Genomic DNA, 19663 nt, shown 5'->3' with positions numbered 1-19663 from the left:
ATACCCAGTTTCAATGAAATATATAAATATATTGCCAGAACACAGGCACTGCATAAGTCTAAGTGTACATTGCTGCGAGCTAGATTTGGGTGCCTAGATTTATCAGGGGCATGACCTTGGTTGCCGAAATTCCTGTATAATAAAATCCTGTATATTTGTATTCCATTAACAGCAGTACGGTAAACAAGTTTTCTCGTCAGCAGCTTTGTATATTGAAGTTTTTTAATCGTTTCCTCCGATTAAATGTCTTCAGAAAGAAAAATGTATAAAGCTTTAAGCTATATAAAGCTTTTAAGCGTTCATATACCTAAGATTATAAATCACTGGTAGCATCCACGAAAGGAAACACTTAATACTTAGATGTGATTTCTCTATTCTGCATGGAAAGACTGACTTGGAATCATATTCTGCTCCGGGGGGTGGGGGGACAGTGCAGTACCTTCCTTGGGGGGAATGGAAATTTTTTTTAAGTGATTAAAAGAAAAAAAATTTGTGAATTTTTTCTGATCGAGACTATGAGTGCCGGGGGGGGGGGTAATCTCCTCTGTAGCTTAGTGGTGGTCAGAGCACTCGTTCGGCAATCGAGGGACCCGGGTTCGACTCCCGGTAGAGGCAGAGATGAGTTTTTTTCTTCCCCAGCGCGACCCAACCCGCAAGGGTAAAAGGCTTATATCCCGGGAGGGACAGAGCCTGGGTCGTGTCTGGTCTGTCGGGGGGGGGGGGGGTGGAGGGGTAACCCCCTTCGGGAGAATCTCCGGATTCCAAAAGTTGGCACATCTGCTAATCTCATTATGATGTTGACATTGGTGGATAAAGCACTGTTGATGAAGTTGTTTTAAGTCAGTCCACGCGAATCTCCGGCTGAAGCTTTACGAATGCCTTAGACACAGACAGGGACGGGCTTAAGTATTTTGCGGCCCCTATGAACAGGGGTTTTCCAATACCCCAGGGTACTCTGGTGTCCGAGAACTACTGTAAAACTCCTTCGTAGTCATGAAAAAAGACATTTGGCAATAAATATGGACAAAAGTGACGGCTTCCCAGTGAAAAAAAATTGCAATTGGGCCCCCGGGCACTCGAAGATTTGGGGCTCTCAGGGCTAAAAAACCGATTGTCTACCCACGCCCTTAATCTTAGAGGTTCTCTATCTTGGACTGAATTTTAAGCTATTGCTTTGCTGAGAAGTTGAAGTCAAAATGTAATCAAAACATTTTTATCCCCCTTTTGCGGCCCGGTGCGGTCGCACCCTTCGCACCTGCCTAAGTCCGGCCCTGGACACAGAAAAGATTGAAAAGGTCCAAAATACCGTGGTTTGCTTTCACGCAACGCCCTCCATCGACAAAAATAACTTTTTCGCAAACACCAATTCCTTGAATTTTCATAAATTTTTAAACTTGACGAATTTATGGGGCACCCTGTACTAAATAAATAAAATTCGGGAACTATAAATGAGAACATCCTCATTTCGTTTATTGTGACAAATAAGCTGTGATAATTTTACAGAAGTCACTTCTCTAGAATCAATCGTCGAATGATTTTATGCCGGGAAAAAAACTGATACATCGATGGGTGGTGAGCGCGTTTCTGTACTTTGACGAGGTTATAGAATGGTTGCAATTTTTGGGTTCAAGTCTATTTCAATGTCTTTCAGTAGTACTTTTTGCATTCCGGTACCAGCTCTCTCTTGTTGCAAATCTTCTTCTTGGGGTCGAAAACGTTGCCACCGCCGCATTGGTATATCTTGAACGTGAAAGATTTACCATTGGGGCTCCCGATGCAGTGGATAAACTTGGTGCAGTCCCTCGGATGTCTTACGACGCCGTCCTCCCAACATTGGTGCCAGTACCAGTCGTTTGTGACTGGGGTTCCCTCTGGGATCGGAGTCGTAGTTCTCATGCTTGGTGGTATGGTCACTCTTTTTATGGGTCCGTTCAGCCTCGTTTGGATCAGCGTTATCAGTGGGTATTTCTGTTGCGAGCACCTTCCGCGGAAATCGTCGGTTTCGATGGACCACACCATTCCACCTCCTAGTCCCATCCTCTTCAAATAATCAACCTAGAATTTCAGACGGAATTCATTTAAAAATCACTGATATTTATGAGTAACAATCGACCCAAAAATTTTAAAAATGCTTCAACCATGTAATTAGAAAATCCATTTCGGACTGCGCTGAGTTTGAATATCCTTGCCTAGGATAGTAACGGGCAAACTACGACCCGTTGGCCAAATGCGGCCCGTCAAGGGGTTCCGGTAAAAAAGTTTCAATACACACAACACAATAAATGCATAGTCTGACCATATTTTCTTCATAAAAATACGGAAAACAAAATCGGGATCCATACGCGTACACAAATTATCGCTGAAAATTATCAAATGTAATTTAAGTTGCCAATTATCGCAAAAAATTTTAAAAAAGTGAAGTTGCCAATTGCAGCCAAAGAGAAAAAAATTGTCAAAGTTAAATAAAAGTTGCTAACTATCGCTAAAACGGCTGAAAAATCGCCAATGGTGTGAAATAGGGAGATTCCTTAAGACGCGCGTTCGCAGTGGGCCAACATCTGTGTATTCAGCAAACAAAGCGTATATGTTTGACAAATATGGGAGATGAATATGTTTGTATATATACAGTACATATGACTATATAATTATGATATAAATTATCATGTAAATTATGATAATTATGACTTATATGTAACTCAGCAAACAAAGCATGCGCTTTGTTTGACAAATATGGGAGATGAATATGTTTATATATATATATATATTACAGTACATGACTATATACAGTAGACTCTCGGTAACTCGACACCCTAAAAGTATCGACAAACATGTCGACTTAAGCGGATGTCGAGTTAGCGGGGTTTCGCTCTAAATTTTTGTCCGATCGTTTCTGTGTAAGTAATTATACGCATTCAAACAATTCGATTTAATAAAATGCTAATTCTCTCATTAATTTTAATTTGGGGTTGTTTCATAATAGAATCGAAACATATAAATAAATTTACCTCATGAAAAATAATCAAGTATATTTGTTTGTTTTTCTTTCCGCAGAGAAAACAAAAATTCTACACTGTTCAGTTTATCCCGCGATTGTTAGGCTTTTACCTGAGTGCGTAGGAATCGACGTATCACAGCTTTCAATGCATCATGGCGAGATGAACTCGATGCATCATGGCGAGCGGGTTTTTGATTTTCCGATAAAAAAAAACTAACGGTTTCAATTTTTCTAGTTTGCAGCCAAAAGAACTGTCAAACGATCTTTGTGTTTTTTACCTCCTTCACATTTTTCGCCTTCGAAGGCAAGCGTTTGGTTAGGCAAAAGGCGAAAAAATAAATCTGTCTCATCACAATTAAATACATCTGCATCTTTATACTCTTCTATCATTTTTGGTTTCAGAATATCATTCTTCCAATTTTCAACATTTTCTTGAGATGCAAATATGCTCTTTCCACAAACTTTCCTAAAAACAATGCCATGGCGCTGTTTGAATCGGGTCAACCATCCACTGCTCGCAGTAAAATACCTTGAATGAGATTTTTTGCGAAATCCTTTGCTTTCTCTTGAATTATTGGTCTGGATAATGGGATTGAGTGAGATCGAGTGGATTTGAACCACAAAAGAGTTGCTTCTACGTCACTGAAGTCTGATTTTCTTATGCATTTTCTGCTTGGTTCATAAGATTCAAATGCTGACAAAAATTTTTCCTTATTTTTGGCAAATGTTGAAATAGTGTTCCGTGCAACTCCATATTCTTTGGCGAGTTCAAGAGACAACCAAATGACATATTCAGCGTCTTACTAGGCTTTAGCTCTTTTTCTTTTACTCTTTTTCGAAGAAATCGCGAAACTGAGTTCCACCGAAAACATTCTTTACAGCAGACGATATCAAAAATAGATAAGATTTTCATCCCTATTGGATGTTGACGATACTCACACGTTTTTTTGACCATGAAAAGAATGAAAGACCTTTTTTGGAAACTCCACTAAAATGATAAGCCAGCCAACAGATTTCAAACATTCATTCTTCACATACACGACCCCCCTCCGCCCCCAATGAAAAAAAAGGGACCCATCATAGAGAATAAAGAAACAAAGAATTCTCAAAGTACCCATGAACAATGTCAAAAAATTCTCATAACTGATAATAGAAGGCCAATTGTAAAAACCAGTCGTGGTGAAGAGACAAAAATCGTAGTCGACTTAAGCGGAGTTAAGCCAAACATGTGTCGAGTTAGAGAGGTTTTCCTACATTGAAATTAGTATTGTGCCAACCAAGGGAATAATAGATGTCGAGTTATCCGGATAGTCGAGTTATCCACGTGTCTACTGTAATTATCATCGATATATATCCTTTATATATAAGGAGTATTTTACTATAATTTTCTTTATTTCTGCTACTGATGAAGGAACTTCATATAGTTCTGAAACGCGTATAGCCGTGGCTCCTTTTTTACAATTTTGGGTGAACTAACGTCGGTCGTTCAATTATATTATCTAACCCAAAAGACAATTCATTTCTATTGAAAACATTATACAACACAGAATTATATTACACATGAGAAACATCAATGAACTGGAACCACTTCCGCCACCTATCAAATAAAACTAACAATTCTTAGATTGAAATCGATGACTGGTTTTTGATAAATTTCTCAAATAAAAAAAAGCATACTATAATATTATAAAATATTTTACAAATAATAATATTAATTTAGTTGACAAACTTCAAAATTTTAACAGTCATTATTCGTGTGTGGTAAAACAAAATTAGTATCACTTGCAATAAAAAGAAGTCTTAGAATTAATTATTTATATTAATTATTTTACTGATATTATTTTGCCACAAACAAATAACAACTGTTAAAATTTCGAAGCAAACTCGATAATTTAACTAATATTATTGCTTATAAAATACTAAATAACAATGTATCATTTTGTTTTCCTCATTTGGTGCGCTAATAAAAAAAAACCCAGTCATTAATCGAAAAATTATAACAATTTTTATGTGATAGGTGGCAGCAGAAGTTTCAGTCCGAATATGTTTCTCATATGTAATGCAATATTGTTCTGCAGTGGTTCTGAACCTTTTTTTTTAGCCCGTGGGCCCCTTTAAACAACATTTTTTCTTGTAGCCCAGTCTTACCCAGGGCCAAACCTACCTCATCCAGGATACAAATATTATTGCTTATAAAATATTAACTAATATCATATTGTTTTTTTTCATGCGGTGCATTAATGAAAAACCGGTCGATAATTACAATAGAAGAATTATAACAGTTTTATCTGATAAGTGGCGAAGGGGTTCCAGTTCATTGATGTTTCTCACATGTAATACAGGGCGATTCTAAATTCATGGGATGAACTTTAAGAGGTGATGATAAGGCAACTAAACAAGTATTTTTGATCGTAGAACGTGTGGTGTCGAATCACAATAGAACAGGCCGTTTAGAGAGTGCACAACAGCACTTCACTAAAACAAATATCATATGTTTCCGACGGATTTGCTGAGATATGTGCTATAAAACATGCACCGTCGGATTGGATTGGAGTTTGTTTTTTTATTGGTGTGGACCATCAAGGTTATGCTGCGCCAAACAATGATCAAGCGGTATCAAATGACTTGTAGAATTAGCGTTACCCAAGTTGTACCATGAGAAAGCCTACCACATTTCAGTAACCTGCACCCTGGTCATGAGCATTGGCGTAGGCGACAAAGAACATTGCGTTTGGGGGGGGGGGGAAGCACAAGGAATCCCAGTGAAATTTTGAACTCCTAACTTCAAAAAGCATTTTAAATTAACAAAAATGGATAGTTATTTTCTTTCGATATTTTCGTTTTTTACCAAAAAATATTTAAAAATAATTTAAATTTTTAATCGTTTCGGGAACCCCCATCCCCAATGTTTTCTCCCGCATACGTCTCTGGTCACAAATGTATGAACTCAACGGCTATTACTTCGCTAGAAGGTTTTGCAGCCAACGCATAAATAAAAAGGTAGGAAGAACTTATCTGTATGCTCGCAATAGAACAACACAACGTATAAGCAACATAACGCGGGGAATCACGATTTTAAAAACTAAGAAATGAGCAGAGCGATTCTTTTTTTTTAAATTTTTTAAATTTTTCCTGTGGATTCAGTACAAACATTAATTTATTAATTTTCGTATTTTCTCATAGAAGCACATTTGTGATACTTGATATTGAATAAGATATTTCTTCAAACTATTTTTAGTAAATTTTATGTTGCATTTTAATGCGTTGTATGATATACAGTCAAACCTCGTTAATGAGTCACTATTGGGAGAGCAAAAATATGACTTGGTAAGCGGAGTGACTCGTTAAACGGAGTAAGTCATAGCTGTACCAATTCCTGTCTGAGGACAATTGGGACTTCCGAAAAGTGACCCGTTAAGCGGAGTGACGTGTTAACCGGGTGACGCACTAACGAGGTTTGACTGTATATGTGCTAGTTAACCTTTTGAAGGGCAGACATTTTTCCAAAACCCGTAAGAAAAAATGTAAACAGGTGAACCTACTATGGGACCACCCCCATTACATTTATTACATTGATTTCATATATTTAGTGTCATTTAAGGACGTTTTCATTTCCTTCAGGGAAATTCTCTTGCAACATCTTAAATCATAAAGGGGGGGGGGGTGTCATGACCAACACTTTGGAAACCACTTTATCTAGGAAATAGAGGTGAAGAAAAAAGAAACTATTTTCACGTAGTCGCATCTTAAGGGTGGCAAAATATTTTTCGCCTCAGGCGATAGAATTTCTAGCACCGGCCTTGCTTATACTAATATCGTGAAAAAAAGCAAACAAAAGAATTCGACAAACCTTTATGCCAATGCTTTTCTCGTTGTCGTATCCGACCCATTGCCGGTCCTTGTAGGCATAGGGTGCTTCGTGTTTCGGGACCCAGACGGTTTTCCAACCACTTTCTTCTTTTAGATGGACACAGATCTGTTTGATAATAATAAAACCAACGCACACAATTACCAAAGGGCACAATTACGGCATCCTAGAATTATATTGTCAAAATGAAAATAAAATTGATAGCATGCGTCAAGACAAACAATATTTGTAATGAAAACCAGGGTTGCAATACACTTATTTGAGAGATATCTACTTCAGAAGTCGCCAAAATATGGCAACCCTGCTTACATCTTGAAGAACGACAGGGAAGTTTCATACACTCTTATGTGTGAGAAAGAAAGAAAATACCTTCCTTTTCCTCTTTCTAAAGGTGGTATGAGTGTGGGCGAAATATTTCGCCCCCTTACATTTTCAGCGTTACTATGGGACTTAATTTCTCTTCTTTTTTTTTGGCGTCAGTGGCTTTAATTCCATGCTAACGTGTGCTGAAAATAAAAGTCGTTTGCGACCCCGAGTTTGATTTGAAAAAAATTCTTTGTCTTGTCGTGCGCTATCACCCCTGTCATTTTAGCGGTGGAGTTTTGTGATACCCTGTTTTATATATGGTTAAATTTAGTTAATATAGTAGCAGTATGCATTCGCTGTGGTGTTATTGAATCACCTCGTTGTATCCCAACATTCCGGGTTCCTTGGTCACTCTTCCTGCTGCTCCCTTACCGCTGACAGGCTCGTCGAGTCCATTATCTTCGGCTTTCCTCAGCGTGAAGGACCTACCGTAGGAAGCCATTCCGAGGACTATCTTCTTCCTTGGTGCTCCTCTGTTGATCCACAGGTTGACTGCGTAGTCCTTCACACAAATAAAATAAAAAAAAATATATTTTTTAGAATTTCTTACTCTTTGGTGAATAGATGCAAGATGGAGCTATGGGATCGGATATAAAAATGTATGGATAAACGGAATGTTTATACAATCAAAAGCCTGCCTAGACTCGTAGTCTCTATCTAGGAGGCTTTTGTACAGTGTTGTCAGATAAACGTGCACGTGAGAAGGATTTCGTGTCAAAAATAACGTACCACGTTCAGAATCTTTTGTTCCTCGGTTTCGTCGGGCCTTGCGTACAACGGAGCATTGTGACCAGTCGTGTTTTCCCAGGATCCGTGGAAATCATAGGCCATCAAGTTTATTATATCTAGGTACCTAGAATATATATATATATACAAAAAATATGTGTATATGTATGCACATATGTTACCACCAAAACCCAAAGTGTGACCAATTCACGAATTGGCCAAGGGTTGCGGCCAAAGTCCGATTTTAAGAAATGATTCAGGCTTTTGCTGGCCAATTCACGAAGCGACCGGAGATTTTGGCCAAAGTTCGATGTTCTGATGCAAGGTGGTCCGGTAGGTGCCAAATTCATTTTTTTTTCGATGAGGCCGACATCGTGAGAAAACTTGGGAAAGTAGGCCGGGCCATAATACCAGAGGTACAATTGAACTCACGCTGGGCTAGTGTGGTGCCCCAACCCAATAATTTTCCTGGAGCGGACAAAGAAAGAATTCGGGTTCTCACTTGTCTAAAGCCTGGAGTAACTACCGGGACCGCCCCTTCCCCCACGTCCTAGTTTCTGCCCTGGGAACCTGGAAGTAGGTATTTTGTCGCATTGTCCAACTCTATGTTGGAGATTTGAGATTAATTAAATAATTTAACCCCAAAAGAAAAGAAAATATGATTCATCATCAATAAGAGGACGGTTTCTTTGAAAGCGGGACGCATGGTCGAGTGCATTTTGTTGGGTTAATGGGTTAACAATGTACAAGGCTTTGGATGGATAAAAAAATTCAGGTTTACCTCGGGACGCTTTCCCCAGGCTAAAAATTCTTTCAATTTTCAAACCTCACCAGGGTCGTCTTTAGGGGCGGCGCATGAGTCTTCGCAAGCGGGCGGCAGGGGAGTTCGAGCCGCCCCGGTTTTGAGAAAGATCTCTCTGATGCTTCTTATTTTACTAATTTATTTATATTTGTTGAAAATAGTATAACTTATGTATAAAATTGGGCTCTCACCGGCTCACTTCTTTGATGTTGTAGGCTTTATCGATAGTGTGCTGACCAGCAGACACTGCGGCAGTGAGGATCAGACCCTTCGGTTCGAAAGCGGCTTTGAGTTCCTATAAAACGATAAAATTGGATTTTACTACGTGGTTTACATTCAAATGAAAGCAAATGGCTTTGAATTTCGTTTTTTATACCATTCCAGCTAATGGTAGTTTTAGTTCCATTAGCCCGAATAAAATAGAAAGATTCTTAAAGTTGGAACTCACCCGGAGAAGGGTTACGAAGTTCTGCTTGTCCTCCGGTACTCCTCCTCTATTGGCAGGATATTCCCAGTCCATGTCGAGACCATCAAAGTTGTATTCCAGAAGGAAGTCGACGCAGCTTTGCACGAATATCGCCCTGGCGGTCGCATTTTTCGCCATCTTGGAGTATTTGATCGAGCCTTCGTTCCAGCCTCCGATGGCCAAGATGGTGGTCAGGAACGGGTTTATCTCTTTGAGTTTGTTGAAACGCCTGAAGGCACCTGTAGGTAGTTTTCAACTAATTAACATAGGTTCCGTAATTTTTCCTCATTCACCAACTTCACACGTTCACAGTGACATGCAAGATTTCAAGATTGAACATACTCACCGAGTCCCCAGTTCTCCTTGAGGTCTAGATAAGGATCATAAGCCGCAATCTTGTTGCTAGCGCCCAACTTGGCGAATCCATAAACGAGGTGAGTGCATATGTACGGGTCAATATGCTCGATGAGGAACTTTCCGTCTCCCCGCCTGTAGTTGGCCCAGCTGCCCAGGTAGCAGACCACTTTGTAGGGCTTATTATTGCGGTCTGTATTGGAAATCGGAAAAAACTTCGTATATTCATTCAGTCATTTATAGGTGCAAATAGTAAAATTCCTATGTAACGAGTACGATTAATAACGTGGATCTTGGTCATAGGCGGAGATAGAGCCTATGGTTGCAGCCTACTCGTGGGGAGGGGGGCTAGTGGACGATGATGATATGTTTATTCAAATAACTTATTCATATTTACTTAAAGTTCAATTGTAGAATTATATATAAAAAAATACTGCTAATTAAAAAAAAACCAATATAAATAAATTACTTAAAAAGAAAAGTTTTAATTAAATTAAAGTGCAAAAGCACCGCCTCAACGCTGGTAGACTGCTGCAGTAATATTGTTGTAATTGAAACCGTTATGAAACTTTGCTTTTGGTTCTTTTGCAGTCCAGTAGATTGCATTGCTATCGCATCACATTTACTAGTACTGGATAGAATGTTCTGCGTCGTACGTTCTCGCTGATAGATGGCTGTAGTTCCTGCTGCCACATAAATGGCACAGACACTGATATTTCCGGAGGGGGGGGGGGGGTCCACGACTAGAAATATTAGGGAACTGTTGGGGGATTTATAGTCTTGGGAAAGCAACAGCTATGAGACCGGAAATAAATTTCAAGACTGAAGTCCTGTTCATCCCCTAATTTTTTGTAACGAAATGATCTTAAAGATGATTATAATGCAGATAAAGCAACAATTTTGAACAAGTTGATACTCGAAAAAGAAAAAAAAATTGAAATTCAATTATAACGACAATTTTTCCCGTGATTGTGAGCTCTCGTTACAACGGACATGTGATTAAGATCGTACACATTTATATGAGAGTAAGTAAGTGAGCTATAGAAAGTAAGCTTTACCTCGGCTTGCAGCAGCCAACGTCACGGACAACAGAAAGAGGCAGATCACTCTCAGCCACATTTTCCTCTGTAAGAAAAAAAGAAAAGTGAATGGCGTATGGAGTTTTATATGAAATATAAACCAGGGCAATTGCACTAATCATGTGGGCTTATAACCTGTGGGCTATTCGTCAACAAACCATCATATCAACACATATGGATTCCCTGTCGGCATTTATCATATTCAATAGCAATGGGTATACTGCTGTCAAAGCCCGAAATTGGCCAGTTCGTGAAGTGGCCAATTTGTATATTGATCCTGCCAATGTAAGAATTTTGAGAATTTCTGGCAAGCTTGGTATCGGTTACATTCGAGCGAATGTAAAAAATAGGCTCATTGGTTGAATTTTTCAAATTTTGTAAAAGATCTTTTAAAAAAACTTGAACATTTCGGCCTTGGTGTTTATTTAAGTCTTATGGAATGAATTTCTTATGGTATATTAGAAAAATAGGAGCAAATTCAGGGGGCATACGCAGGATTGACCTTTGCAGAGGAGCATACTGGGTTTGGAAGCGGTACAAGGAATTCCTTACACAGAATTTCGTGTTAGGCCGGAATTTCTCTATAAACGTTTTAGAAAAGTTATTTTATAAAACTTGGAAAATGCAGCCAATAAGCGCTCGGTTACATTCGCAAAATGCAGCCAATAAGCGCTCGGTTACATTCGCATGTAACCGATGCTCTTATTGGTGTTTTTTTTTAAAAGTTTTGTAAAAGGTATTTTATCAAACTGTTATTGTATAATCCCGTTCTTAGGCCTGGATTGCACTATGAAAGTTTCGTAAAGCTTGAAAAATACAACTACGAAGCTGATTGGTTACATTCGGGCAAATGCAACCGATCAGTTTATTGGTTGTATTCTTCAAGTTTTATAAAATCAGTATAAAAGTTTTATAAAAGATATTTTAAAAACTTGAAAAACAGTCAGTAGGCATTGTGGTTAAAATTGGCTCAAATGTAAACCGACACGCTTATTGGTTGCATTTTTCAAGTTTTATAAAAGAACTATTCTAAAACTTTTATAGAGTAATGAGAGCCTTACTAACATTCTCCAAAATCATTTTAAATAAATATAAATTGATCAAGCTAGCAGATAAGGATATTTCATTTCGATATTCTGAAAATATTAGAAAAAAACTGAAATTTTGATTGTCTTGGGGGGGGGGGACATGGGCCCCTGTGCCCCACCTCCCACTTACGCCTCTGATTATAGAGGCCACATGAAAAAATCCCCTCAATTTTCGAATTTTCACAACAATAAATTCTTGAAGGTTCGACTATCAAGGAACAATTCCGCTCCCTTAGGTGATTATTTGGCGTATTTCGATTTTCAAAATCTTTATGACTCTAAAGACTTACTACATACCTTGAGTACGCGTCACCTATCGTCAAAGCCGCTTGTAACTCTTAATGCAGCTTTGCCTATCGTCGATCTCTCTCTCTAAACAAGACGACGTCGTCACTCTGGTCAAACCTATAACGCGCTTTACCTTTGGAGAACAAACAAGAGAGAGAGAAGGGTCAAATCTCTTGTTTTTGTCCAAGTTTTCTCGAGTCAATCGCCATAAAGACTCACAGAAAGAGAGAGAGAGAGACCGACCACCGTATGTCATATTTACGATAATGGCCAATGTCCTTGGCGGAATCTCTCATCCTTATTACTCGACCGTGAATATAACGTTTCCTTCTTCGATCCGAAATTGAATACACACGAATATTTACTTCTTTTGTTTCTACTCTTATAAAAGAAAAAGAAATTCGCGTAGGCTTACTTACCTGTAAGATTACAAGTTTGCGTACAATACCAATCCTCTCACCGTACGCATAGATATCGCTTGAAACAACAACAACCTTGACGAATGAATCTTTTGAACTATCTGGAATTATTGTTATCTTCTTACCATTATGTCATTAATAAGGACTGATAACAACAGCTGTTTGGGTTCGCGAGTGAATCTCTGTTATGCTGTTTGCCTCTCTTTTCTTCCGAATCAAAAAAAATCAATACTTTGATTAGATTTTCACACGTCAATCAGCTTCGCTTTCGCTAAATATGTATCAAAAGCTTATCCTTTCTAAGATTAAGATTTTCGTGCATATTTCTCACGCAAAAAGGTAGCGGGGTCGGAGCAGAGGATGGAATGGGTACGCGAAAGTTCCGCAGAGGAATGTGGACGAGGTGCATGTATGGTTTAGTAGTAGTGGGTACTCGAGCAATCCCAGTATTTGTACCACTGAAATTCATTCAGAAATCAAAATTTTGCCATCAAAATACAACTCAAGCGAAGTACTTCTACGCCTTTGGAGATGAGAATATTATCTCGTGTGGTACCTTAAAGTTCCGTGATGTTTCACCTGTTGACCTTTTGTGGCCCTATGTCGAGTACACCTCGGCATAGGACAGCATCAGGGAACAACAGTACCTCATTGATCAAGGTCCCCTTACGATTGAGGAAGGTTTCTGTGAATTCTACTTGTTAGCAGAACTTAAGCCATATAAAAAACGCAAAGGGACAAATATTCAGGGGGCCTTCCTTATTGCGGGGGAGGCACTATAAAGCAGTGTCGCGCAAACTTGTGCGACCCCCCCCCCTTTTGACCAAAAATGTTATCGTCGACCCTTTCATTCACTGACCATATGTCCCGGTTTACATGTACATTCTGTGACCGAAACGGAATGTGTATCCCTATTGAAACACACGTTGAAAAATTAAGAAAATAACTTCTATAGAGTAACATCACCAGTAGAGTAAACATTCAAACGTCATTTCCCACTTTATTTTTTTTTTTTGCAAGGACATTGCACATTCATGATTCTGGCATGAAGGAGCCGATATGCTGTGCAAGTAGAATTTGATGAAATATTATATTGTATGATACATAGTAATTAGCTCAACTGAATAAAGGCATTCCTTAGTTTTGACTCATTTTTAAATAAAAACGAATTTCTTATTCGGAAGTTTTTATTTTGGAGAATCTCTCGCGACACCCCCCAGCTCACTGAAGTGACCTCCCCCTGGGGGGTTGCGACCCATGGTTTGCGCACCACTGCTATAAAGTACGAACTGTACCAACGAAAAAACCTCTGGACTATAAAGGGTTAATACGTTCAATATAGTATTACCTTCGAAATGTATCGCAGTACCCCATAATACCATGCTACATTTAATAGGCTATGCCGAATGAATCGCAGGCGCAGTGTGTGCAAATGGTGGTGTCGGAATCGGGGTTTCTGTGGATACTCGAGCACCCGTGGTAATTTGTAGCATGGGTCTGAGCAACCCCAGAATTAATTTAGAAATCAAAAATTCCCGTATCCTCTTCGCTCCAGAGACGCGTGCCTTCATTTTTATCGGTTTGAATGCTTTAAAATGGTTTTAATTATTCTTCCTTCAAACCTCTCTCTCTCTCTCTCTGAGGTACACATATGTGCATCTAACTCAAATGGTCCAAGTAAAGATATCGACTCAAATTAATTAATTAATTAATTAATTTTTCTTCTTTTTAAAGGGTATTTTGACTTTCAATGAACTCAAATCAATCAAAACCTTCTTCTTTTTTTCAATAGCCAGTTTTGGCTCAAATTTGAAGAGGATATAAAACTAAAGAAGAAAACCCACATGTTCGAAACACTTTCGACGCCTTTGCAAAATTTTTTTATTTTCTCATCTAATATATAGCCTTAAGATAGGTCCGTCGAGTTTAAGATAGGTCCCAGCTCCTGCTCTTGAAAAAAGTAATGTTCCAGGTGCCCCTACATCTCAATGGGGGTCTTCAATCTTTTTTGAGTCGCACTCATTGCCTATGCTTATCATCAAATAGGACCACTTAAGTAGTCTGTGAATGTGCCGCGGGTCTTTTAAGTGAAATATGCTGCGGGTCACATTTAAAACAGTTTAATAGATAAGTAGATAAGAGAGTTTTTTTTTTTTACAGTCTCCTTTCACTCACTCTTCACACACACAATGTTCTCTTTCGCTCTTGTATTATATTACTCTCCATCAGTGGCTCCCAAATGTTTTGAACTGCCACCCCCTTTTTTACCAAAAATATTTATTGGCGACCCCCTACAAAAACTGACCATATGCCCCGGTTTTCCTGGATATTCCGATTTTTTTTTTTGCCAGTAAATGTGCTGTTCCGAAAGCCTTTTCGGAACACTTGTTTCGGTTTTAATTAGGGGATATTTTGACTTTTAACGATATATATTCAATATTTTTAAAGTATCATATAACTATTTATTTTATTTCTAGATGTACTTCCCTACGCATGATGGGAGTGTAGAGAGGTGTACGCTGCTTGATTTTCGTATACAGGGTGAAGAATGAATCATCATCCGATTTCAAAATGATTCTACGCTTGAAATTGACCATCAACAAAAGTTGTTCACAAAACGTAGTAGACATATTTTCCTCCTTATATTCACACGTATTACTTATCCATTCTGTGTTTTTAATTTTTAAGAAATATATAATTTTGAAAACGGGTGATTTTCTGTGAATCATCATTTAATAAGTGTTAATTTTGATATATATCGTTTATTACACACGCACAATTAGAATTTGATAAAACTATATTGTATTATACATGGTAATTAGCTCAGCTGAGTAAAAACATTTTTTGGTTTGACATATTTTTAAAGTAAAAATGAATTTCTTATTTGGGTGTTTTTATTACGGAGAAATCACTCGCGACCCCTATAGATTATTGGCGCAACCCCTCTCCCAGGGAATCACAACCCACACTTTGAGAACCAGCTCTCTACATTGTATGCGAGGAAAAAAATCACTAATAGGAATATATATATAAAAAAAACGGGTTGAAAAAAAAGAACTTTGGTTCAGGGATTACAATAAAGCTTCGCGATGGTGGGGGACAGGGAACTCATAGCACTGCATTGAATTTATTTCACTCGTGTTTGGACGAAATATTTCGTTCGTGATCGTAAAAGGGTCAATGAATATTTATCAGAATGAATAGAGTATTCCAAGTGTGACAAATCCCAATGCCGTATTTCACTGAATCAAACAAAACATAACGGGAGGGAAGGTATAGGGATAATTTTAGCGGAGAAATTGTGCTCTAATCATGGCCACCTTGACGAGTTCGTGGACGCTATAAGCATGAATTCGGGGAATAGAGTCCCAAAAAACTGCATTTTGTGGTAAAACCCAGTATGGGAACAGCCAATAGCAAAATTAAATAAAATTTTCAAAAAAGCAATAAAAACATAACATAAAAGTACATAATATATATATATATATAAATTTCAATAATTAGAAGCCTCTGTTTGATTCGGGACCATGGGCGGAGATACAGGGGGGGGGCGTGGGGTGTCGACTGATCTAATGTATATATGCATAGATGAATTGACATCATCATCATCATCGTGCCCCCCCCAGCAATAATGACCTTGCCCCCCCCCCCAGACTTCCAAGTCAATATCCGCCTATGTTCGGGACCCATTGGGTCGGGCATCGTTGACCCAGCCGTAGATCCCATACTCATAGCCTACTCATCTTTATTCAAAATTTTCATTACAGTATTCTCAATTGGAGATTTTTAAATTGTGACCCGTATAAAGTTAAAAAAAATTATTCAAGTGGCCCACTCTAACCATTGAGCACCGTTGTGTAGCTGCCAACGTTGGAGAATGAGAATTCGGGAGATTTTCGCGTGGATCCGAAATCCGTACAAAAATAAATGTAAAAGATTTTTTTTAAAACATTTTAAAAAGCGATTTGTCATTAGTAAAGGGGAAATTTTGGGGATATTTTCCCGTTGCAGAAACTGTGACACAGTGCAAGCCATCGCTAATCATGGCCGACCAGTAAAGACTTGGGGTTAAATTACCTCTCAAAAACCAACTCTCTCAAACCAAAAAATCTGTCGGGATCGAAACGGGACTTGTTTATCAAGCAAATACACGCGATTGTGCCAATTTTGGATTTCGAAAGGCCGGAGATTGGCGAATTTCGGGTTTTCTCCCCAAATATGAATTTTTTTTTTTTGATTTGACGAAATATGACGACAATTTACTTATGAAACAGGGTTTTTTTTTTCGGGTAAATTCTCGGGGAATAATTTTTTCCTAAATGTAGGAATTTTTTTACAATCACGGGCGAAATTCGGAAGATAAGAATTTTTCGGTAGTCCGGGAGATAGAGTAGAAATTCGGGAGCCTCCGGGAGACTTGGCAGCTATGCTGTAGTGCAACAGAATTGGTCAGTGAGAATATGGTGAAACTAAAATAATTCATAAGATTATAATTGCATTGAAATTCAGATAATTTATTTTTATTGTTAATACAAAAATATGAGAAAAGAGAGAGAGAAAAAAAATTAGTAAGAAGTCAAGAAAAATGACCCATTCTGGTAAATCAGGGATCTTCACTAATGGCTGAGTCAACGTTACACGAAGTCCGTGGGCCACAAACTCAAGTAATTTAGTAGTATCATCTTAGAATGGGCCAATGCGGCAGTGATTTAAACGGGGACAAAAGTAATGGAAGAATTTCATTTATTCTTGAAATTAAATCCTATTAATTATCAATTTTGATTATTTTTGAAATAATTTTTTTCCACTAATTCTGAAATTTTTAAATTAATTACTGATTAAATGAACTAATTCTGATTAATTTTAAGCTCAAAATCACTGTGAACCCAAATGATTCTGTAATAATTCATTGCGGTAATTCTGTAATTTCTCATTACATATATTGAAATCATTTATTTCAATAATTATATATACAATTATTATTTTATTGATTGTTAAATAATTTCCATCAGAAATTTTTCAACAATTATGGAATTATTTCTTTCATTAATTCAAAAATTGTTTTTTCTCATTTATTGCAAAATTATTTTTCCTCATTTATTGCAAAATTATTTTTCCTCATTTATTGCAAAATTATTTTTCTCATTAATTCAAAAATTGTTTTTCTCATTAATTCAAAAATTGTTTTTCTCATTTATTGCAAAATTATTTTTCTCATTTATTGCAAAATTATTTTGCTCATTAATTCAAAAATTGTTTTGCTCATTAATTCAAAAATTGTTTTTCTCATTTATTGCAAAATTATTTTTCTCATTTATTGCAAAATTATTTCTCTCATTTTTTACAAAATCGTTTTTCTCATTTTTGCAAAATTATTTTTCTCATTTATTGCAAAATTATTTTTCTCATTTATTGCAAAATTATTTTTCTCATTAATTCAAAATTGTTTTTCCCATTAATTCAAAAAAATTGTTTTTCTCATTAATTACAAAATTTTTTTTTTGATTAACTCCGAAATTATTTCTTTCATTATTTACAGAATTATCCGTTTTTCGATGTTTTCAACCATTTCCTGAAAATGACCGGCAGGCCACGGCAAAAACTCCGAGGGCCGAATATGACCCGTGGGGGCCATACGTTAAAGACCCCTGTGGTAAATGCTAATAAAATTAGTATGGGAAACAAAATAATGAAAATTCTATTTTAGAAATGGTAAGATAATTGTTATCTTAAGCGTTAAGATAATACTTCTTAAAAAAAGCTATATAATTATATACCGGCCTACCTTTTCAAGACAACAAAACCAGGCCCGGCTTCTACCGACGAGATCAAACTTCAATCACCAAAACTGACGACTTATCGGCCGAACGTCCTTCCATTTATATAACCTCGTAATTAATATAATCTTCACGATCCAATTAAGAAAAAAATATATATATTAATAATTAATAAAAGCGGAAACCTAATTTACGGATCGACACACGTTGCCTTACTACATAATGAAACGACACGAGCCGTGAAAAGAAAAAAAAAGAAAGCCTACGACAATACTGCAACTAGGCGCGTAGGCAATGGGTTCTTTTGTTTTATAAAGAGAGGGTCCTGACCTCGACCTCGAAACCGCGTTCATGTGTAATCCTTGATGGTAATAATAACAACTAACACACTAATTACCAGACGGAGAGATGGGTGTTATCGGAATGTTTTTCAGAGAATCAGGTGAAATTGGTAAAATAAAAAAAAGTGAGGGAAAATTTCGATTTATATTTACGTTTACTAGGCCGGATGAGTAATATGTGTAATATGGAGCGGGCTGATGGTGAGTTATAAAGGCTCACCGGGGGTAAACAATGGGGGTGATTAATTGCCTATGGAATGGGACAAAAAGAAACCGCAGTTTCCGGTGAAAACTGTTGATGTTTTTTCCGTCAAATACGACGAAAAAATTTTAAAATGGAATGACTAATAGGAATATACGCAAATCACCACACGTATTAGGGCCGAGTTCTTTCATCCTGGGGGGTCCCGAAACTCGGAATAATGGTCCTGAAGGGCGTGGGAAAAAAAACCGAAATAGCATTATGTCTATGGGAATGATTGCGGATGACGCATTCGTCACTCACCGGATCTAATGTCATGTCGATTTCGAATTGTCTTGAGTTTATCGGCATTGATCTAATTATGTATTCACGGATTTCAGACTAGGGGGACGTTCGAGCCCCCGTTGGTGGCACAGTCGTGGTCGGCTGAAGTTGGTTTTTCTGCGGTTTTCCAACTTCGTGGAATGATTGCGAGCCGGTCTCCCATTTACATACAGGGTGATTATAAATTCATGGGACAAAACTTTAAGAGGTGATAGAAAGCTTAAGACTCCTGAACAAGCATTTTTGGTCATAGAATGTACGGTGGAATCGAAATGCCAAACGAGGTAGGGGGTGTGCAACAAAAGGGAGTGCACGCACAACAGCAAATATATAATATTTTTCCGACGAATTTGCTTGCAATAAGTACAATCAACCATTCGAGGATCCAGAGAATTTTAATGTGATAGGCCTTCTCATGGTGCAACTTGTTTAACGCCAATTCTACCGCAACTCATTATACCGCTTGATCATTGTTTGGCGTAACATGACCTTGATGATCATTGCGACAATAAAAAACAAACTCCAATCCAATCCGATGATGATTAACAGCACATACTGCAGCAAATAT

The 19663-nt window shown here is 37.7% G+C and overlaps 1 protein-coding gene across 2 annotated transcripts; it reads right to left on the bottom strand.

The window, feature by feature from the left end:
• Window positions 1–1449: 1449 nt before the first annotated feature.
• LOC149069190 (chitinase-3-like protein 1) lies at window positions 1450–18325 on the bottom strand. 2 transcript variants are annotated; one of them, XM_089250803.1, is made up of 9 exons: window positions 18237–18325; window positions 10636–10702; window positions 9570–9770; window positions 9206–9462; window positions 8949–9052; window positions 7959–8082; window positions 7546–7731; window positions 6846–6971; window positions 1450–2055 (listed from the first exon to the last, which is right to left on the bottom strand). In XM_089250803.1, exons 2-9 carry the CDS (start codon window positions 10694–10696, stop codon window positions 1648–1650), a joined length of 1467 nt encoding a protein of 488 aa, XP_089106929.1. In that variant the 5' UTR covers window positions 10697–10702; window positions 18237–18325; the 3' UTR covers window positions 1450–1647. The 2 variants fall into 2 exon arrangements, with proteins under 2 accessions (XP_089106929.1, XP_089106928.1); XM_089250802.1 differs by lacking the exon at window positions 18237–18325 and adding an exon at window positions 12452–12546.
• Window positions 18326–19663: the final 1338 nt, after the last annotated feature.

This window comes from Pholcus phalangioides, unplaced genomic scaffold, assembly GCF_987345545.1.
Source record: "Pholcus phalangioides strain wild (caught in Gottingen) unplaced genomic scaffold, Ppha-v1.0 ptg000024l_1, whole genome shotgun sequence".
Classification (NCBI taxonomy): Eukaryota; Metazoa; Arthropoda; class Arachnida; order Araneae; family Pholcidae; genus Pholcus; species Pholcus phalangioides.
This window is presented reverse-complemented; position numbering and strand designations above follow the sequence as displayed.

Bases quoted from the DNA above. Each gene is read 5' to 3' on its own strand.
- LOC149069190 (XM_089250803.1), bottom strand. From the start codon at position 10,696: ATGTGGCTGAGAGTGATCTGCCTCTTTCTGTTGTCCGTGACGTTGGCT. The intron at 8,083-8,948 runs GTGAGAGCCCAA...TATATATTCTAG, and splicing joins AACATCAAAGAAGTGAGCCG to GTACCTAGATATAATAAACT. The intron at 6,972-7,545 runs GTGATTCAATAA...ATTATCAAACAG, and splicing joins GAATGTTGGGATACAACGAG to ATCTGTGTCCATCTAAAAGA.